Source organism: Cervus elaphus, chromosome 22 (assembly GCF_910594005.1).
Source record: "Cervus elaphus chromosome 22, mCerEla1.1, whole genome shotgun sequence".
Lineage (NCBI taxonomy): Eukaryota > Metazoa > Chordata > Mammalia > Artiodactyla > Cervidae > Cervus > Cervus elaphus.
The window spans coordinates 19,662,900-19,683,082 of NC_057836.1; the positions used below are offsets into that span (position 1 = coordinate 19,662,900).

The following is a 20,183-nucleotide window of genomic DNA, read 5'->3' on the forward strand; positions in this document are numbered from 1 at the left end:
CTCTTGAAGAATATTCCACAGTTTGTGGTGATCCATACAGTCAAAGGCTTTGGCATAGTCAATAAAGCAGAAATAGATATTTTTCTGGAACTTTCTTGACTTTTTGATGATCCAATGAATGTTGACAATTCGATCTCTAGTTCCTCTCACTTTTCCAAATCCAGTTTGAACATCTGGAAGTTCATGGTTCATGTACTGCTGAAGCCTGGCTTGGAGAATTTTGAGCATTACTTTGCTAGTGTGTGAACTGAGTACAATTGTGCGGTAGTTTGAGCATTCTTTGAGATTGCCTTTCTTAGGCGTTGGAATGAAAACTGACCTCTTCCAATCTTGTGGCCACTGCTGAGTTTTCCAAATTTGCTGACATATTGAGTGCAGTACTTTCACAGTATCATCTTTTAGGATTTGAAATAGCTCAACTGGAATTCCATCAGCTCCACTAGCTTTGTTCATAGTGATGCTTCCGAAGGCCCCCTTGACTTCACATTCCACGATGTCTGGCTCTAGGTGAGTGATCACACCATCGTGAATATCTGGGTCAGTAAAATCTTTTTTGTATAGTTCTGTGTATTCTTGCCACCTCTTCTTAATATCTTCTGCTTCTCTTAGGTACATACCATTTCTCTCCTTTATTGTGTCCATCCTTGCCTGAAATGTTCCCTTAGTATCTCTAATTTTTTGAAGAGATCTCTAGTCTTTCCCATTCTATTGTTTTCCTCTATTTCTTTGCCTTGTTCACTGAGGAAGGCTTTCTTGTCTCTCTTTGCCATTCTTTGGAACTCTGCATTCAGATGCTTATATCTTTCCTTTTCTCCTTTCCCTTTCCCTTTTCTTCTTTTCTCAGCTATTTTTAAGGCCTCCTCAGATGACCATCTTGCCTTTTTGCATTTCTTTTTCCTGGGGATTGTCTTGATCACTGCCTCCTGTATAATGTTATAGACCTTCATCCATAGTTCTTCAGGGACTCTGTCTATCAGATCTAATCCCTTGAATCTACTTGTCACTTCCACTGTATAATCATAAGGGAATTGATTTAGGTCATACCTGAATTGTTTAGTGGTTTTCCCTACTTTCTTCTATTTACGTCTGAATTTTGCAATAAGGAGTTCATGATCTGAGCCACAGTCAGCTCCTGGTCTTGTTTTTGCTGACTGTATAGAGCTGTCATACATCCATCTTTGGCCGCAAAGAAGATCATCAATCTGATTTTGGTATTGACCATCTGGTGATGTCCATGTGTAGTCTTCTCTTGTGTTATTGGAAGAAGGTGTTTGCTATGACCAATGTGTTCTCTTGGAAAAACTCTGCTAACCTTTGCGTTGCTTCATTTTGTACCCCAACGCCAACTTTTCCTGTTACTCCAGGTATCTCTTGATTTCCTACCTTGGTATTCCAGTCCCCTATGATGAAAAGGACATCTTTTTTTGATGTTAGCTCGAGAAGATCTTGTAGGTCTTCATAGAACTGCTCAGCTTCAGCTTCCACAGAATTACTTATTGGAGCATAGACTTGGACTACTATGATATTGAATGATTTGCCTTGGAAAGAAATAAAGATCATCCATCCTGATTCATTCTGATAATTCTGATTATTCAGAATCAGAGATGGTTCTGATTTTGTTGCATCTCACTAGTTTTGATAAGGTCTCTTTTATTTTCATTTAGTTCAAATATTTTAAATTTCTCTTGAGACTTTTCTTTGATCCATGTGTTATTTAGAGAAAAGGGAACCCTCCTATACAGTTGATATGAATGTATATTGTTACAACCACTATGGAGAACAGTATGGAGGCTCCTTAAAAAAACTAAAAGTGGAACTACTATAATATCCAGCAATCCCATTCCTGGGTATATATCTTGATAAAATCATAATTTGAAAAATACATGTGCCCTAATGTTCATAGCAGCACTATTTACAATAGTCAGGACATGAAATCAACTTAAATGTCCATTCACAGAGGATGGATAAAGAAGATGTGGTGCTATATATACAATGAAATATTACTCAGCCATAAAAAGAAATGAAATAATGTAATTTGCAGCAACATGGATGAACCTAGAGATTATCATACTAAGTGAAGAAAGTCAGATGGAGGAAGGCAAATATCATATTACATCACTCATATGTAGAATGCAATTAAAAAAAAAAAGAAAGAAAGAAACAAATTGGGACTTCCCTGGTGGTATGGAAGTTAAGAATCCACCTTCCAATGCAAGATATACAGGTTTGATTCCTGGTCATGGAACTAAGATCCCATACGCCACTGGGAAACTAAACCTGTATGCCAAAACTAGAGAAGTCTGCATGATGCAAGAAAAAGCCTGCATGCCACACCGAAGGGCCAGCATAGCGCCCCCCCCCCCCCCCAAAAAAAAAAGAGAGAGAGAGAAAGAAACAAATGAACTTATTTGCAGAACAGAATCAAACTTACAGACATTGAAAACAAACTTATGGTTACCCAAGGGGAAACATGGGGAGGAGGGGATAAATCAGTAGCTGGAATGAACACACATGCCATGATATATTATATAAGATAGACAATCAACAAGGACAAGGAATTCTACTCAGTATTCTGGGATTATCTATTTAAGAAAAGAGTCTTAAAGAGAATGAATATCTGCTACATATAACTGAATCAATTTTCTGTACACCTGAAACCAGCACAACATTGTAAATCAACTATATCCAATAAAATTTTTAAAAAAGGAGTATGCTATTTAATTTCCACATAGTTGGGATTTTCTAGTTATCTTTTAAAATAACATCTAGTTTAATTACATTGTAGACTGAGAGCACACACTGGATGATTCTATTCTTTGAAATTAGTTTTTTTTTCCTAAAAAATTAAATTCTTCTTTCAAAACTATAAAGCTTCAGTTACGCAAAATAAATGTTTTACAGATGTGCTTCACAATAGTGTAGTGTAGTTAGTACTGTATTGTATACTTAAAATTCTGTTGCAGATAGACCTCAAGTTAAGTTTCTTTCCTCAGCCAAAAAAAAAAAAAAAAAAAAAGGAAGAAGAAGAAAGGAAGTAAAGAAATCCACTGGGGGAAAAATGTTTATGAGTGTTCAGAAATTGAGAAGCGAGAATTATTTGGGGAGAGTAGTCAGTGTACTTCACATGCCACACCCCTCCTGCCCACATCCTTCCGTGATTGAAAGCAGAAGAACTTCTTTTTTGCCTTAAGCCAGGTGAGAATTCTGACACATATAGGCAGTGTTCTTAGAGATTTGGAAGATTCAGACACTGGTGATTTCAGTGTGAAAGGATGCGCAATTAGAATTACATATAACCACAGAGTAAAAGTGGATGTGATGAGAGTAACCTGCCCTCCCACCAACAGTAAGACTGAATCTTTTTCTTGGGCTAGGTGTGGATCCTATGGAAAGGAACCAGCCATTTAGAATCCAGAAATGAAATTCACTTTAAGTTTCTTCTTGCCATGGAAAGTCAACCTTAATGAGAAGATCCTGGGAGTCTAGGGTAGGAAGCAGAAAATGGCATATAGAGAGTTGTGTGGATGCAATACCATGATTCCCAAGTAGGACTGCCAAAGGAAACACCATCCACATAAGGTAACTGCAGAAAAAGCTCCTCAGAAGCAGAACTTCCGAAAAGTCCCCAGAAGCAATCCAAGAGAAAAAAAAAAAAAAAGAGCATTTAGAGTATAAATGTAGAATCAAAAAGAAGCATTTGAAAAAAGGGGTGAAAATGGATCATTTGTAGATGTGGGTGTACCTAGAGACTGTCCTCCAGAGCGAAGTAAGTCAGAACTAGGAAAACAGAAGTTTTATGTGAATACATATCTGTGTAATCTAGAAACAAATGATATAGATGATCTTATTTGCAAAACAGAAATGGAGATACAGACATAGAGAACAAATGAAAGGACACCAAGAAGGGAAACGGGGAGAAGTGGAATGAGCTGGGAGACTGGAATTGACACATACTCACTACTATGTATAAAATAGAAAACAAACGAGAACGTCCTGCATAGCTCAGGGAACTCTGCTCGGTGCTCTGTGGTGACCTAAATGGGAAGAAAATCCAAAAGGGAGGGGATGTATGTATACGTAGAGCTGATTCACTTTGCTGCACAGCAGAAACTAACACAACATTTAAAGCAACTATGCTCCAATAAAAATTAATTAAAAAATAAAACACTGGTTAAAAATAAGAGCATTTAAAGTGTCTGGTCCTGCAACACTTTCCCACATATTTATTTCTGCTCCCCTCATTTTCACTCATTCCTGTGGTCCCAGGTTAAGAGATGCTAGAGAGAGAAGGGTATCAGGAGGAGCCCATTAAACTTGCTGGTTTCTTTGTTGGCTCCAAATCTGGAGCAGGCTCAACATAGGGTTCCATGAACCAGATGTGGAACAACAGATTGGTTCAAAATTGGAAAAGGAGTATGTCAAGCTTATATACTTTCACCCTGTTTATTTAACATATATGCAGTGTACATCATGCAAAATGCCAGGCTGGATGAATCACAAGCTGGAATCAAGATTGCTGGGAGAAATATCAACAACCTCAGATATGCGAATGATACCACCCTAATGGCAGAAAGTGAAGAGAAACTGAAGACCCTTTTGATGAAAGTGAAAGAGGAGAGTGAAAAAGCTGGCTTAAAACTCAACATTCAAAACACAAAGATCATGACATCTGGTCCCATCACTTAATGGAAATAGATGGGGGGAAAAATGGAAACAGTGACAGACTTTACTTTCCTGGGCTCCAAAATCACTGTAGAAAGTGACAGCAGTCATGAAATTAAAAGATGCTTGCTCCTTGGAAGAAAAGCTATGACAAAACTAGACAGCATATTAAAGATCAGAGACATAACTTTGCTGACAAAGGTCTGTCTAGTCAAAGCTACGGTTTTTCCAGTAGTCATGTATGGATGTGAGAGTTGGACCATAAAGAAGGCTGAGTGCCAAAGAATTGATGCTTTCGAACTGTGGTGCTGGAGAAGACTCTTGAGAGTCTCTTGGACAGAAGGATATCAAATCAGTCAATCATAAAGGAAATCAGTCCTGAATATTCATTGGAAGGACTGATGCTGAAGCTGAAGCTCCAATACTTTGTCCACCTGATGTGAAGAACTGACTCATTGGAAAAGACTGTGATGTTGGGAAAGACTGAGGACAGGAGGAGAAGGGGATGACAGAGGATGAGATGGTTGGCTGGCATCACTGACTTAATGGACATGAGTTTGAGCAAGTTCCAGGAGATAGTGAAGGACAGGGAGGCCTGGCATGCTGCAGTCCATGGGACCACAAAAAGTCAGACATGACTTAGTGACTGAACAACAATATTATTGAGTATTTAGATAGCTTCCAACCTTGTCGGTATTTTTTATTTTGGTTTTTTGGAATTTTTTTTTTTTTTTTTTTTTGGCTGTGCCAGGTCTTAGTTGTAGCATGCAGTATCTTCATTGTGTCATGCAGGGTATTTTGTTGTGGCCCAAACTCTAGTTGTGTTGTGTGAGCTTAGTTGATCCAAAGCACATGGGATCTTAGTTCTCCAACTAGGAATCAACCTATGTTCCCTGCATTGCAAGGTGGATTCTTAACCAGTGGATCACCAGGGAAGTCCCCATCCTTGATGTTTTAGACAAAACAAAACTGTTTTAGATAGTTTTTTAGGTTCCCATTTTATAGGTTCCAGGATGGCTGAAGAAAGAAGTTGACTGGCATCCAAAGGGTAGATCACTTTGTCTGCCTAATTACTGATAAACATACCACAAAATTGAAGATTCATGGTGGAAAAAATGTATAATAGAGAAGCAGTAACAAAAATATCACTGCAGTAACTGTGAAAATATTGAATGCAATAACTATTAAGCTACTACAAAATTGAAAGGGTGCTTCCCTAGTGGCTCAGATGGTAAAGAATCTGCCTGCAATGCAGGAGACCTGGGTTCAATCCCGGGGTTGGGAAGAGCCCCTGGAGGAGAAAATATTAAATAGCAAGCCACTCCAGGATTCTAGGCTGGAGAATCCCCATGGACTGAGGAGCCTGGCAGGCTACAGCCCATGGGGTCACAAAGAGTCAGAGGTGACTGAGAGACTAAGCACACAGACTTGAAAAAGATGATCATAGCAAATGTTATACCACTGGTTCCCCCTCCAGCTCTCTTCTCAACCTTCTGTATCTTAATCTTCATCTGAGGAGACTCATCTTAGGGACAGTGTCCTGTGCCTTCTACTTGCCTTTGTGCAATTGGTGCCCAGCAGAAAAATAGAGAAATGTGTTAGGAGTCATGGCTAGTGGACACTGGGTCCTTCTGTGAGGCCAGGACTGGCTGTGCTCCTTTCAGGATGTCTGGGGTAGTCAGCTCTCTCTCCACAGTTTTTGGTCTCACCACTGAAGTCTCTCGGCTAAAACCTTTGGGTTTCCACTCTAGATTTGCTATGATTGTCAGAGATTTGGAATTTAGTTGTCCACATTTTAAACTCCTCTATCTCAACTTATTAAATTAGTGTTTCTGGAACTGTAGGACTCTTTTTAGTTTGGGCTTGAGGAATGTTTTAGAGTGATAGAAAAGTTCCAAAATTGGATTTGGTGATGGTTACACACATCAAGGAGATCAGTCCTGGGTGTTCATTGGAAGGACTGATGCTGAAGCTGAAACTCCAGTACTTTGGCCACCTCATGCGAAGAGTTGACTCACTGGAAAAGACCCTGATGCTGGGAGGGATTGGGGGCAGGAGGAAAAGGGGACAACAGAGGATGAGATGGCTGGATGGTATCACCGACTCGATGGGCATGAGTTTGAGTAAACTCCGAGAGTTGGTGATGGACAGGGAGGCCTGGAGTGCTGTGATTCATGGGGTCTCAAAGAGTCAGACAGGACTGAGTGACTGAACTGAACTGAACACACATCTATGGGCTTCCCTGGTGGCTCAGATGGTAAAGAATCCACCTGTAATGCCTGAGACCTGGGTTGCACCCCTGGGTTGGGAAGATTCCCTGGAGGAGGACATGGCAACCCACTCCAGTATTTTTGCCTGCAGAATCCCCATGGACAGAAGAGCCTGGTGGGCTATATTCCATGGTGTCACAAAGAGTCAGAAACACACATCTATGCTGCTGCTGCTGCTAAGTCACTTCAAGCGTGTCTGACTCTGTGTGACCCCATAGACGTCAGCCCACCAGGCTCCCCTATCCCTGGGATTCTCCAGGCAAGAACACTGGAGTGGGTTGCCATTTCCTCCTCCAAAGCAAGAAAGTGAAAAGTGAAAGTGAAGTCACTCAGTCGTGTCCGACTCTTAGCAACCCCATGGATGGAAGCCCATCAGGCTCCTCCATCCATGGGATTTTCCAGGCAAGAGTACTGGAGTGGGGTGCCATTGCCTTCTCCACACACATCTATATATTTGTTTAAAATCATCCAGTCATGTACCAACAATGGATGGATTTCATTGTATGTAGATTAGACCTCGCTAAAGCTAAGCGGAAAAATAAATCTCAAATATCTGTACTATCTCACGAATACTGGGCAACCTCTTCGAATACCAGAAAAGGTCATTGGACAATATGATTTGTTTCCTAAATTCTTCTTGAAAATTGTTTCTACATTAGATGAGTCTTCAGAATGCCAAAAAAGATTGTCAGTGATTTTTTCTTTAAGTTATACTATTAAATTATTGGTACAATTTATAATCAGTGTTGTTTTAGAATCAGGAAAGAATTTAACTGTTGAGTAATTACAAGCTACTATAATAAATCAAACATCCATCTATTTGGGAATATAATTGAAAATTCACCTATTTAAGCTAATGCAAAAGACCAACTAGCTATTATTAACTCAGCTCTAAGAAGGGTAAAAGTTTCGTTTCCCTGACTTTACAAATTTAACAGGAGGAAGTTTTAAAAGAAAAAAATAAACAAACATTAAGTTCAATGTGTGGTGGACAGTTGAGAAATTATGTGTTATCTTTGCTCGGAAATTAAAAATAACATTTCCTTTGAGGTTTTCACCAGTGGATGAAACTGTGAACCTGTTGTATATACCTTGAGTGGACCATTTCAGGACAATCTCTGATTAGCAGTGGGTTTATTATTCTTCTCTTATTGCATATTAAAAAAAAGCAAAACATACACTTTTACATACGCATTCACTCACAAATGAAGATGCAAGATGAAGAAACATACATGACCTTGAATATACAGTTGAAGAAAAGGAGTTCTATCCAAACATTTCAATTTAAATGTCAAGGTATGGAATTCAGGTTTTTTTTTTTAATTGTTGTGGATTAATATGGGTGAGGATTTACTATGAGTTAATATTCATATCCCCCTTCTTGGATCACTGCCTTGTCATGGTGAAGGGGTTTGAGAAACTTCGTAAATCTATGAGCCATGCCATAGACATGAACTTGAGCAAATTCTGGGAGGTGGTGTGAGACAGGCAAGCCTGGCATGCTGCATTCCATGAGGTTGAGAAGGGTTGGATATACCTTGGAGATGAAACAATAATATTCATTTAATATTAATGTGGATAATAGTTTCCATTATTCTGTGTTGTTTTTTTTTTCTGTTCTTGGACTATTTCATTTTTGTGATATTTCCCATTCTCTGTCTTTGCATCTATCTTTTCTCTCTTTCTCTTTATCATTATGGGACTAACAGCTGTTTACTTTGAAGTAATATTCTCCTTCATATTATTAAGGATATACCCAGGAAATATACACATATAGTTAAAATTAATAATTAAAAAGTGAATCTTTGGTGCCGGTCATTCACCTTCTTACCATTTATAAAATAATGGCATTTTAAATTATCAACTTTTTATTCAACTTGTCAAAAATTTTAAAATATGTTTTTCACCAAGTGAAAAAACTTGTTTGGACAATAGAGATATTAACATGAAAGACTACAAAATGTAGGGGCTCTTCCGTGAAAACTTTTCTCACATTCAGTTTGTAGATGGCATCTGTAAACCAAAATGTGTCTTTGCACAGAAAATGAGGTCAGGAAAGTGTAAAATAATAAATTTGCAACTCCTAGTAATTTAAGTGGCACATGCTAATAACCATTATTTATTAATATGTTTTGCTGGTATTTAGTAAACCTTGCTAACATTTTGTAAAGTTGGGAATTAGACATATGACATTTCAATCTAATCAACAATTTTATATTTCTATCTTTTTCAGTGTTTACTTAACTATCTCACTTGTTTGTTCTTCCAAATAATTTTATAATACATTTTGCAGACACTTTTATTATAAACAACAAAATAAAAAACAAATAGATGTAGTTTTATGGTATATTAAATGCTTCCTAATTTATCAATCTACTTAAGGAACATTTATCTCTGACATTTAGCCTTCAAAGCACTCATGGCTGAATTTCCACCTTTCAAGTCTGTATTCACGATATACTGATTTTTTGTTTGTTTGCTTTTTATTTTGGTGATGTGTCTCTGTTAAGTATGATATTAGCTTCATTAGGCAAAGAACTGTTCTCTTGAAAAAGTGCCCATCAATTTCAGCTTTAATTTTTAGCATAAAGTGGTGAATATTATCATTTGTGTTTTTTTTTTACTTCTGTGAGATGATGATATATTTTCCCCAAGCTCTATGAATGTGAGATGAATGGATTTCTTACTAATGAACTGCTCTTGTATTCCTAGAATAAATTCAACATGATCATGGTATGTTTGGCTACTACTAATATGTTTAAGATTTTTGTGTGAACACTCTTAAAGGTCATTGGTTTTTGCTTGTTTAAAATACAATTATTTTTGATGGTAAAGTGCTTGTGTTCTAACCTTCTAAGTTAAATTATACCACTTCTCAGGGTAATGAAAATGTTATTTTCTTCATAATGCTGAATTTAACATGCCTCAAATTCATATTTTGAAAGTTATCCCATGATACTTATGAGAAATAATTAAGTCTGAGTTGAATTTGAATAGGCTTCCACACTCTTTATCCTAACATTTTCTGATAATCATCTGTTTGATTTTTAATATAATGGCATTTTATTACATGTGTTGAAATGTATTGACTATCATTAGTACTATATCAAAATATCCAAAAGCAACCTATGAAATGTAAAATATTCCTTAATTGAACTCTGATAAAACTTATTTTACTATCTTTGTTAATATTACTATAAGAGAAAAGGTGTGCACTAGTTCCCTGAAATACGGTTCTGTGTGGTTTATTACACTCTTTCTTGATCAGGATTGGCAACTTCAAAGATAGCTTTTCTCTTCTCACTGTTCTGATCATCCAGAGTAGTATCATTGCTAAATAAGATAAATATGTATTTTTCTGTTTCCTTAGGTTTTATGTTTCTATTGCCTAATATTCTATGATATTCAAAATCCATATTGTGTACAATCCTGTTATTACAATTGCCATCACTTCACAAGAATGTACTTTCTAAACTAATTTGTGTGATTAATTTGTCAGACTGTTCTGTGATGTCACACCGATATAAAATCTTGTTGGGGATATCTGGAGGACTAAATGGTATTCTGGTTTTGACGTTGATCACCTTGAGTCTGTTAGGTAAGTTAAAAGATCTTAATTAAATAAAAATATGAAAAATGTTTACTTGTTTCTTATTACTCTTTTCATATTCATTCATTCTTCTTTATACTAACAAAGATTTAATGAGATTAAATTTAAAGATTTAATGATTTAACTATGTACAAGGCAATATATTATACCCTGCAGTAACATATTGATTAAGCATTGGAATCAGATACATATCTGGTCCTAAAGTGGCATGCAGTTTACTAGGAGAAAAGTGTATGTAAGTGTGTGTGTGTATGTAATGTATTTGAAATCATACTTCAAGATTTCTTAGATATCTGTGAATAGATTGAATTACATTATTTTTCTTCAAAAATTATACATTATTATTTAAGGTTGAATTCAGTTTACTCTTGATTTTGTCCAAATATTTGCTGAGCAGTCTTTAGACTCCAAACATTGCTACAAATCCTTCAAAAAAAGAAAAGGAATAGTCACGGTGAGAAATCTCATATTTTAGTGGAACAGATTTTTAAAAAATTAGGGTAGACTGGGCTAAATACAACATATAGAGTGAAGTAAGTCAGAAAGAGAAAAACAAATATTATATATTAATGTATATATATATGTGAAATCTAGAAAAATGGTACTAATGAACCTATTTGCAGAGCAGGGATAGAGATGCAGACGTAGAGAATGGACTTGTGGACACAGAGTGGGAAGAGAGGGTGTGACGAATTGAGAGAGTAGCATTGGCATATGTACATGACCAAGTGTGAAATAGACAGCTAGTGGGAAGCTGCCGTATAGCACAGGGAGCTCAGCTCAGTGCTCTGTGATGACCTAGAGGGGTGGGATGGTGGTGGAGAGGTTCAAGAGAGAGAGAATATATGTATATACATAGCTAATTCACTATGCTGTACAACAGAAGCTAACACAACATTTGTAAAGCAACCATACTCCAATAATAAACTAAAAAAGGAATGAAAATGCACCTGCTGGTACACTTGAAAAAGAAAGCAAGCTTGGAAAGAGAATGTATAACCCCTAGAACTAGAACATTGCTTTATTTACTATTGTATGGCAAGTTCTTAGGACAATGCCTGGCACAGAATAGATCCTAAGCAAATACATGTTGTATGCATGAATTCATTGTGTAATAATTTAATTCACTTTTCATTAAACACAAACATGGTTTAAAAGAAAATTTATCATTATCCCTTCAGTTGTTTCTTGTTCCAACCATCTGAATTGTTCTGAAGAATTTGTCTCTGAGACATTGCCTAGAGAAGATGTTTTCCCAACCTTAGAATAATCCTCTTTTCAAGTTTCTCAGGAAGTGCTGCCAAAATGTCTAAAAGAATATAATTCAAACATCACTCAGCATGATGATACTGGATACTTGGAAGTCAACAGTGACACAAGAGGCAATATACATGAGAAAGATGCAGGCCACTGTGTTTCAAGAGCTACAGGTCATAAAGGTATCTCTCAAGACTTTGGCCTCTATCACTTTTAATCTTTTGGACTTTCTAAGTTTGAAAAAAAATCCCATTGAACAGGCATGCAGTAGACTAAATTAACTAAGATGATATAAATCTACTTTTTACTCAAAACTTGACTTACATAATTTTAATTTTTTTTTGTTGTGGGAGGAGAGCTGTAAAACAACATAAAAAGGCCCTTCCCTCTAGGAATTTGAAATCATATTGAGACATATAAACATGGGAAATTAATTGTGATCATAAGGAATGATGTAAATAACTATTTTTTTTGTCTCATTTATCTTTTTTTCAAATACAAAATGGATGAAAGTAATTATATCTAAGAGGCTATCTGTTATGATTTTAAAGTTATAATTTCCAACCATCCAGAATTTTGGGAAACTATTCTTCCTATTTTCAAGTTTTCTTTTAGTTTAAATTTTTAACACTTATTCTTTGAACCTTTGACTTTTATTTGATAGTTTGATATGTGAAAAGTTACTGTTGACTTATTTTATAATTACTTGTCAAAAAATTTTTCTGAAATCCACTAGTTTACAGTTTCCTTATCCCATGTAAAAATGTCATATGTATTATATTTACTTATTAACACTCTTTTCTTTCAGATTACCTGTCTGTTTACATGTACAAGTCCTCATCCAATTGAAATATCATAATTTTACCACTTTTTTATACTCTGGCTATCTAATTTCTCATTAAGTAATGAAACTTTTTCAAAAGTAAGAAAGCTTTGATGGGTAAACAGAAGATCAAATAGACACCATTAAGCATTCATTAAAGTCAGTCTAAATCCTGTATAATTGAACTATAAGAAATTAATTTTCTGTAAATTTTCTTACTGAGGTAATGTTAACAAACTTAATTATTTAAAATTAAACATCAATGGTGTTATGACGTTCAAATGTGCAACTACCATATCTGTCTACTTCCAAAACATTTTCATCACCCAAAAGAGAAATCCTACACTCCTCTTTTCATTTTGGGGTGAGAAAAGTATTTTGGAGTTAGATAGGTGTGCATCATGTTTGCACACCCTTTGACTGTTCTAAAACCCATGGCTTTTGTACTTTAAAATGGCTAGCATGGTGAATTTTATGTTACATAAATTTTATCTCAGAAAATAAAGAGATTGTAAAGGCCACAAGTTTGAATAGTTATGTTGATCTGTGCTTATATTTTTATATTATACTACATTTTTCTTCATTGTTATTCTGAAAGTCTCAGTTTTGATTTGAGAATACCTTAATTTAAATTTAAGAAACTCAAAGGACCTGCAATTATAAAGAGAGTAAAAAATTGTTATTCATCTCAATATTACTTGATATCAAAAAGGAGATACTAAAGAACAATTTACACACATAAAACAATGAGAAAGATTTCTAAAATGTTACGTGGGCAAATGCTAAGCAAATGGTATAGATAATAGTTAATCTCTCATAGCATTAATGCTATATATATCTTGACTGGTACATGCTATTTTAGTAATCATATTAGATTATGACATGAAAAAAAAATCCCTTTATATCTGTCTAGGTTTTGCTTCAGACTTCCCACGTGGCAATAGTGGTAAAAATCTACCGACAATGCAGGAGACATAAGAGATCCAGGTTCTATCCCTGGGTGGGGAAGATCTCCTGGAGGAGGGCATGGCCACCCACTCCAGTATTCTTGCCTGGAGAATCCCATGGACAGAGGAACCTGGTGGGTTACAGTCCATAGGGTGGCAAAGAGTCAGACACAACTGAAGTGACTTAGCACACACACACAGGTTTTGCTTCATCTTACTAAGTTAATTTTCTTGGGACATCCCCTGATGGTTCCATGGTTAGGAATCTAAGTTCCAATGCAGGTGACCTGGTTTAGATTCTTTGTCGAGGAACTAGGATTCCTGATGCCCCAGGGCAACTAGCCTAGCATGCTGTAACTACTGAGCTTGCACGCTACAACTAAAGAGAAGCTTGCATACTGCAATGAAGAGCTCACACAGACAAAAATATAAAAGAAATATTTTAAAATAGTTTTCTTAATTTTCATGGACTCTCATTTGTATTTGGGATAACTTGTCTGAGTCTGAACACTTTGTTATGATTTTATCATAGCTCTACTCTTTTTCATACAATATGCAAGTATTTCACTGTCAATTTGTAGGAATGTGCTCATCAGAATGGCTGAAATATCAAGAAAAGTGCTATTGGTTCTCTAATGAGATGAAAAGTTGGAGTGACAGTTATAGATATTGTTTGGGGAAAAAATCTCACCTACTAATTATTCAGAACCAACTTGAACTGGTAAGTGGTTTAGTATCAGGCTTATGATACTTGCTGCTTTGCAGTTTAAAAGACTTATCTCAAATTTCTTCCCACCTTTTCATTAAATTATCTTTTATCTTGGCTACTGAACTTTTGGTGCCCTTTTAAATTCTGAGCTGGAATTCAGTGCTTCACTTGACTTGGGGTAATTATGGTCTGAATATTGATGTTTAATTTACAAGTAGTGGTAGTTCAGCTGATAAAGAATCTGCCTGAAATGCAGGAGACCTTGGTTCGATTACTGGGTTGGGAAGATTCCCTGGAGAAGGGACAGGTACCCACTCCAGTATCCTTGCCTGGAAAATTCCATGGGCAGAGGAGCCTGGTGGGCTATGTGGGGTCACAAAGAGTCAAACACGACTGAGCCACTTTCACTTTCACTTCACAGCGTATGTCCTGGTACATGATATATAGTGAAAGCGGCTCAGTCTTGTCTGATTCTTTGCAACTCCATGGACTATACAGTCCATGAAATTTTCTAGGCCAAAATACTGAAGTGGGTAGCCGGTTCCCTTCTCCAGGGGATCTTCCCAACCTAGGGATCGAACCCAGGTCTCCTACATTGCAGGAGGATTCTTTACCAGCTGAGCCACCAGGGAAGTCCATATTATATATAATGTATGTGTAAATAAGATGATTGACTAGGATAAGAGTCCTCATGTAAAGTGTGAGTTGTCCGGTAGAATTCTAAAATCTTTCTTAGTATGTCTAAATCATTAAGCTATCCTGTTCATTTAATTACTCATCTCCTACTTTTTAGGCTTTTATACAGAAAACTCTAAAACAATCAAACTACGTGTGGATTGGGCTTAACTTTACTTCCCTGAAAAGAACATGGACCTGGGTGGATGATTCTCCTTTGGATTCAAAGAGGTGAGTCTTTCCCAAAAGACGATATGATCTATTTTCTATCAGAGAATTTATCTCTTTAAAGCATCTATAAACATATCAAAATGAACTCAAATAGTTTTTGTACTAAAGAATTTGAAAGGATGAAAATTAATGTTGGCTGGAGTAATGACAAATTTTGGCTGGTTTTTAAAGCAAAAGGACTTGAAAACAATAATGATTGTTCACTTACTGATTTTAAAAACTACTCACACTTTATATGGAAAGGTACACTGAAAACAATGTAGCCTTCTGCTTTCAAAGTTCTCAATACTTTTTTAATTTTTATTTTTAAAACTAATTTTATTGGACTATAGTTACTTTACAACAGTGTGTTAGTGTCTATTATACACCTAAGTGAATCAGGTATACATCCTTATTTTTGGAGTTCCTTCCTGCCAGGGTCCAGCCCCAGCAGGATCCAGGGGAACCCTCAGGATGAACAGTGTCAGTGAATGAAAGAGAGACAGTGAGACAAAGCTCGGGGGCTGAGTCTGAAGTTTATTTTTGCACGGCCCCTTTATGCCCTTAACAACATCTTTTTGGGGGAAGTGCACATTGCTTACACACAGGTCATCTCAAAACATTACAACAACTTGACCTTCAACAGAAACAGGATGTCACCCACATACTTTTCATCACAAGAGTCTTTCTTATCATTTGGCCTTCAGGCCTGCTAACATTTTATGGCTTGCACCTGGTGTGACTCAAGCAACTTCAGTAGCCAACCCTATTTTTCTTGTGATTAATCTATTTCCTTTCTAATAGGCATCATCTCTATGGGAACTAGATAGGATTACATTTTTTTACAGAACAGAAATGTGAAGGACTGCAAAAACAGCAGATATAGCACAAAACAGGCTCTTAGTCTAAAAGTTAACTACCTGCAAGAAGTCGTCAGCTAATCTCTATCTAAACTATTTTCTATTAGGCACATTTGTGGCTATCATATTTGTGGAGCTTTTCTCACCCCGCGGAGAGGCCTATGCTTAATAGTTTCCTTTGTTAGCGTACTGTGCTTAGGATGTTTAGAACAATCATGAGCATTTTTTGCAATGGGAGCACACATTTATCAAACAAGCCAGAATGCCAGCAAAAGGGTTTGAATTGAAGCATTTCTTTCATCCCTGGCCCCTTCATAGTGTACCAGCATCCAGGAGATTTATTAATTAGCATTTTAAGTTGGTCTTTATTCAATGAAAGAGGAGCAGGAGAACTCTCAGCAGGAAACACAAGAATCCGCAGCAGGGCAAATAAGAACAACAGCAGAAGGGGGGGAGGATACAGGGTGGGGTAGAGGCTGAGGCCAACCTGGAGGACCCCTTATCCTAGACGGCCTTGCCTGTCAGGTTTTTTCCTCATGACCTCGTCATGGATGGGATCCCAGATGGCCTTGCCTGTCCAGTATTTTCTTCATGACCTCGTCACGGGCGGGACCCCCCATAATGGCTCCCGGCACCTTCCCATTTAAGTCACCTCAGAACCCTGAGTAGTTCCTGGAGCTACACAGTAGGTTCTCATTAGCTACCTATTTTATACATTTTATACATAGTATCAATAGTATATGTATATCAGTCCCAGTCTCCCAGTCTCATCCTCTCCCTTTTCCCCCTTGGTGCCTTCCCTGGTATCAATGCATCTTTTAGTCATTTTTAGTAATTAAAAAAAAAAACTCTACATGATTTTTTTTGTATTGTAAGATCATCACAATGCTAAAAAAATGAATAAGAAATACAAGACAGAACAAAATAATTCTAAATGCTCTCAGCAGCTGCAGGAGATTATTGAGATTTCAAAAATTTTATGAATGCTTTTCTGCACTTGTATTAATTTACAAAATTATATTATACTATAGTAGGAACAGTAAACTCAAATATTATCCCTATGTTGGTAGGCAAAGTAATGGTCCCCCTAAATGTTCTAATCCCCAAATTCTGTGAATGTTACCTTAAGTCTAAAAGAGAGTTCATGAGTGTGATTAAATTAATAATCTTGAGAAAGAAGTGTTATGCTGGTTATTCAGGTGGGCCCAATGTAATCACAAGTCCTTATGAAAGGGATAAAGTAGGGGTAGACTTGGAGGAGATTTGAAGATAATTGCAGAAGTCCAAGTTGTCTGATAGCCAAGGAGTGCAGGCAACCTCTAGTACCTGCAAAAGGCAATGAACAAGTTTTTCCCCAGTGCCTGCAGCAGACAGCTTCAAAGACACTTGATTCTAGTTCTTTAAGATGAGCTTTGAGCTTCTGATATCTAGAACTGCAAGATAAAAAATTTGTGCTGCTTTAAGCCACTAAATTTTTGACAGCTGATTACAGCAGTGACAAAAAACATTCACTATGGTAACCAACACTATTGGTTAATGAATACTATTGTGTTATTGTCCCTTCACTCCTGTTTAATTATTAGATATTACTTATTTTCTATCTCTGGAGAAGGGAATAGCAACCTACTCCAGTATTCTTGCCTGGAGAGTTCCATGGACAGAGGAGCCTGGTGAGCTACAGTCCATGTGGTTGTGAAGAGTCGAACACGACTGAATGACAAACACACACATTTTCTATCTCACTGCACTAAATGAATAAATCTAAGGAAGTCAACTGAAGACATTATTTGGAATGGAGAATAAAATTATGGGTGAGATCTAAGTTGTATCACTGGACATGACCTGATTGGCTACTTACGAAGATGCTAACTTAGGTTTCTTCCTCATGCCAAATCCACTAAACACTACCTTTAGGATTGAGTTTTAACTCTGGACTATGCCTAGGGATTTTTGTTCAAAAACATTCAATACAAAATTCAAGTGTAAACATATATAAATTCAAATGTAGGTGTATTTTCCAATATGAAAATCCAATGCTTACTTTTCCGCTATTATTCTGGAAGCTTTGAAAATCATGTATATCTTTTCTGTGACCCCTTCTTAATCCTTTTTTTCTAAGTTTAAATAAATTCTTAACAGAATAAATCACTAAGTACAATATTTTATATATAACTTCATTATTGTATTCAATACATCGCTTTATGGATAAGTATTATGATACATGTATAATTTATTTAGGGCTTATTTATACATGTATAAATTATTTAGGATCAGTTTGTGGCAGGTGAGAGTTCTACCACTGAACCACCAGTGCAAGCAGGTCAGTTTGGGTACTAAGTTCTTTACAAACATCTAGTCATTTAACCTCTGTAACAACATAATGAGGTAAATATTTGTATCACTATTGTACAAACGGATATGAAAAGCCAAGAAAGATTTATTGAGCTACCTATGTGACTTACTCCCAGTTTTTAATCTAAATGGATGACATTGAACAATGGAAAGAATAGTAGGATAGAAATGTGAGCACAGATTTCTTCTTAGCTCTGTCATTTGCAAACAGATTTTGGAATTCTTTATCACAGACAGTAATACTAAGTTACAGAGGTATCGATATGTTTCGTGACTGTAAGTATTTGAAAATGCCTTAAATATTTGAGTTATCTTTTAATTGAGGGAGGTTTTTAACTGAGAACAGAATGGATGTCTTCAGCAATGATGATGAATAATATCTTTATCTTCTCCTTTTCAGATTTTTCATAAAAGGACCAGCTCAAGAAAATAGCTGTGCTGCCATCAAGGAAAACGGAATTTACTCTGAAACTTGCAACAGTGTTTTCAAATGGATTTGCCAATATTAAAATTTTAAAAGTGACAGTGAGTTATCAAGGATTAAAGTGTTGATCTAACATGAATCTTTAGGAATAAGAATTTAAAATTGCAATTAAACACCTGCCTGGCTTCTCTATTTCCCTCAGTCATGTTCATGGGTCCTAGTCACAGAGTAACTCATGTTAACAATCTAAAATATACCCTCTGATTCTTTGTGTGATAATATAATCCAAAATGAACCCATACATTTATATTCATGATGTAATTCACCTTTTCTTTTACAACAAATGTGAACAAATTATGTCTGCTTTTCTGTTATTTTGCTTTTTTTATTGTTAACAATATCCTATGCAAATTTCATGTAGTTCTGAGTTACATCATAGTGTGACTTCCTATGGGGCTTCCCAGGAAGCACTAGTGGTAAAGAACCTGTGTGCCAATGTAAGAGAAGATGGAAGAGACACAGGCTCAATCTCTGGGTCTGGAAGATCCCCTAGAGGAGGGCATGGCAACCCACTTCAGTGTTCTTGTCTGGAGAATCCCACGGACAGAGGAGCCTGGCAAGCTGTGGTCCATAGGGTCGCACAGAGTCAGATACAACTGAAGCGACTTAGCATGCACGCACATGGCTTTATATTTTACACTCCTTTATTGATGAACATTAACTTTAACTTTTTTTTTCAGATTTTTGCTACTATAAACTATGCTACAGTATTCTGAATATCTTTTTAAATGGTAGTACTTTTATTTCTATGATGTAAACTTTAAAACTGGATAATCTGAGTAAAAAAGTGTTAGTGTTTTTGGTTTGCTGCTGAGTTTATACAATTTTTATCTAAATTTAGAAGCTATCACAAACTTATAAGAAGACTATATGTACAGGGGAAAAAAACTTAACTTTCCCCCAAACCTTTTGAGAATTAGTTGCCAATTTGATGAATTTCATTATAAAATTTCAAGTATCATTGGATATTTTTATATGTATTTCCTACAAAAAAAATAACCTGCTTAATTAAAATACAATTATCAATCAACAAATTAATACTAACACAGTACTACCATCTCTAAGTCTCTATAACATTTGCCAATTATCAAATAATGTTCTTTTGAATTAAATATCCAGATCAGAAATATTTTCTGCATTTAGTTACTTTGTCTAATCTCCTAACATCTAGAAGACTTCCTTAAACTTTGACATTCATAAGCTGATGCTTTTAAATATTACAAGCTGGATATTCTGTAAAATGTTCTTCAATTTAAATTTGTTTGATTATTTCTCATAGTTATATTCAAGTTATGTCTCCCTGGCAGGAATAGCAGAGCAATAA

The 20,183-nt window shown here is 36.2% G+C and overlaps 1 protein-coding gene across 3 annotated transcripts; it reads left to right on the forward strand.

Annotated features, from left to right (window-relative positions):
• The first annotated feature begins 8,041 nt into the window (after positions 1-8,041).
• On the forward strand, positions 8,042-19,168 carry KLRF1 (killer cell lectin like receptor F1). 3 transcript variants are annotated; one of them, XM_043881618.1, is made up of 6 exons: positions 8,042-8,228; positions 10,432-10,530; positions 11,826-11,981; positions 14,151-14,290; positions 15,072-15,184; positions 18,776-19,168. In XM_043881618.1, exons 1-6 carry the CDS (start codon positions 8,138-8,140, stop codon positions 18,882-18,884), a joined length of 708 nt encoding a protein of 235 aa, XP_043737553.1. In that variant the 5' UTR covers positions 8,042-8,137; the 3' UTR covers positions 18,885-19,168. The 3 variants fall into 3 exon arrangements, 1 of the variants encoding a protein (XP_043737553.1); XR_006336681.1 differs by lacking the exon at positions 14,151-14,290 and having other exon boundaries at positions 8,067-8,228; XR_006336682.1 differs by lacking the exons at positions 15,072-15,184; positions 18,776-19,168 and having other exon boundaries at positions 8,067-8,228; positions 11,834-11,981; positions 14,151-14,287.
• Positions 19,169-20,183: the final 1,015 nt, after the last annotated feature.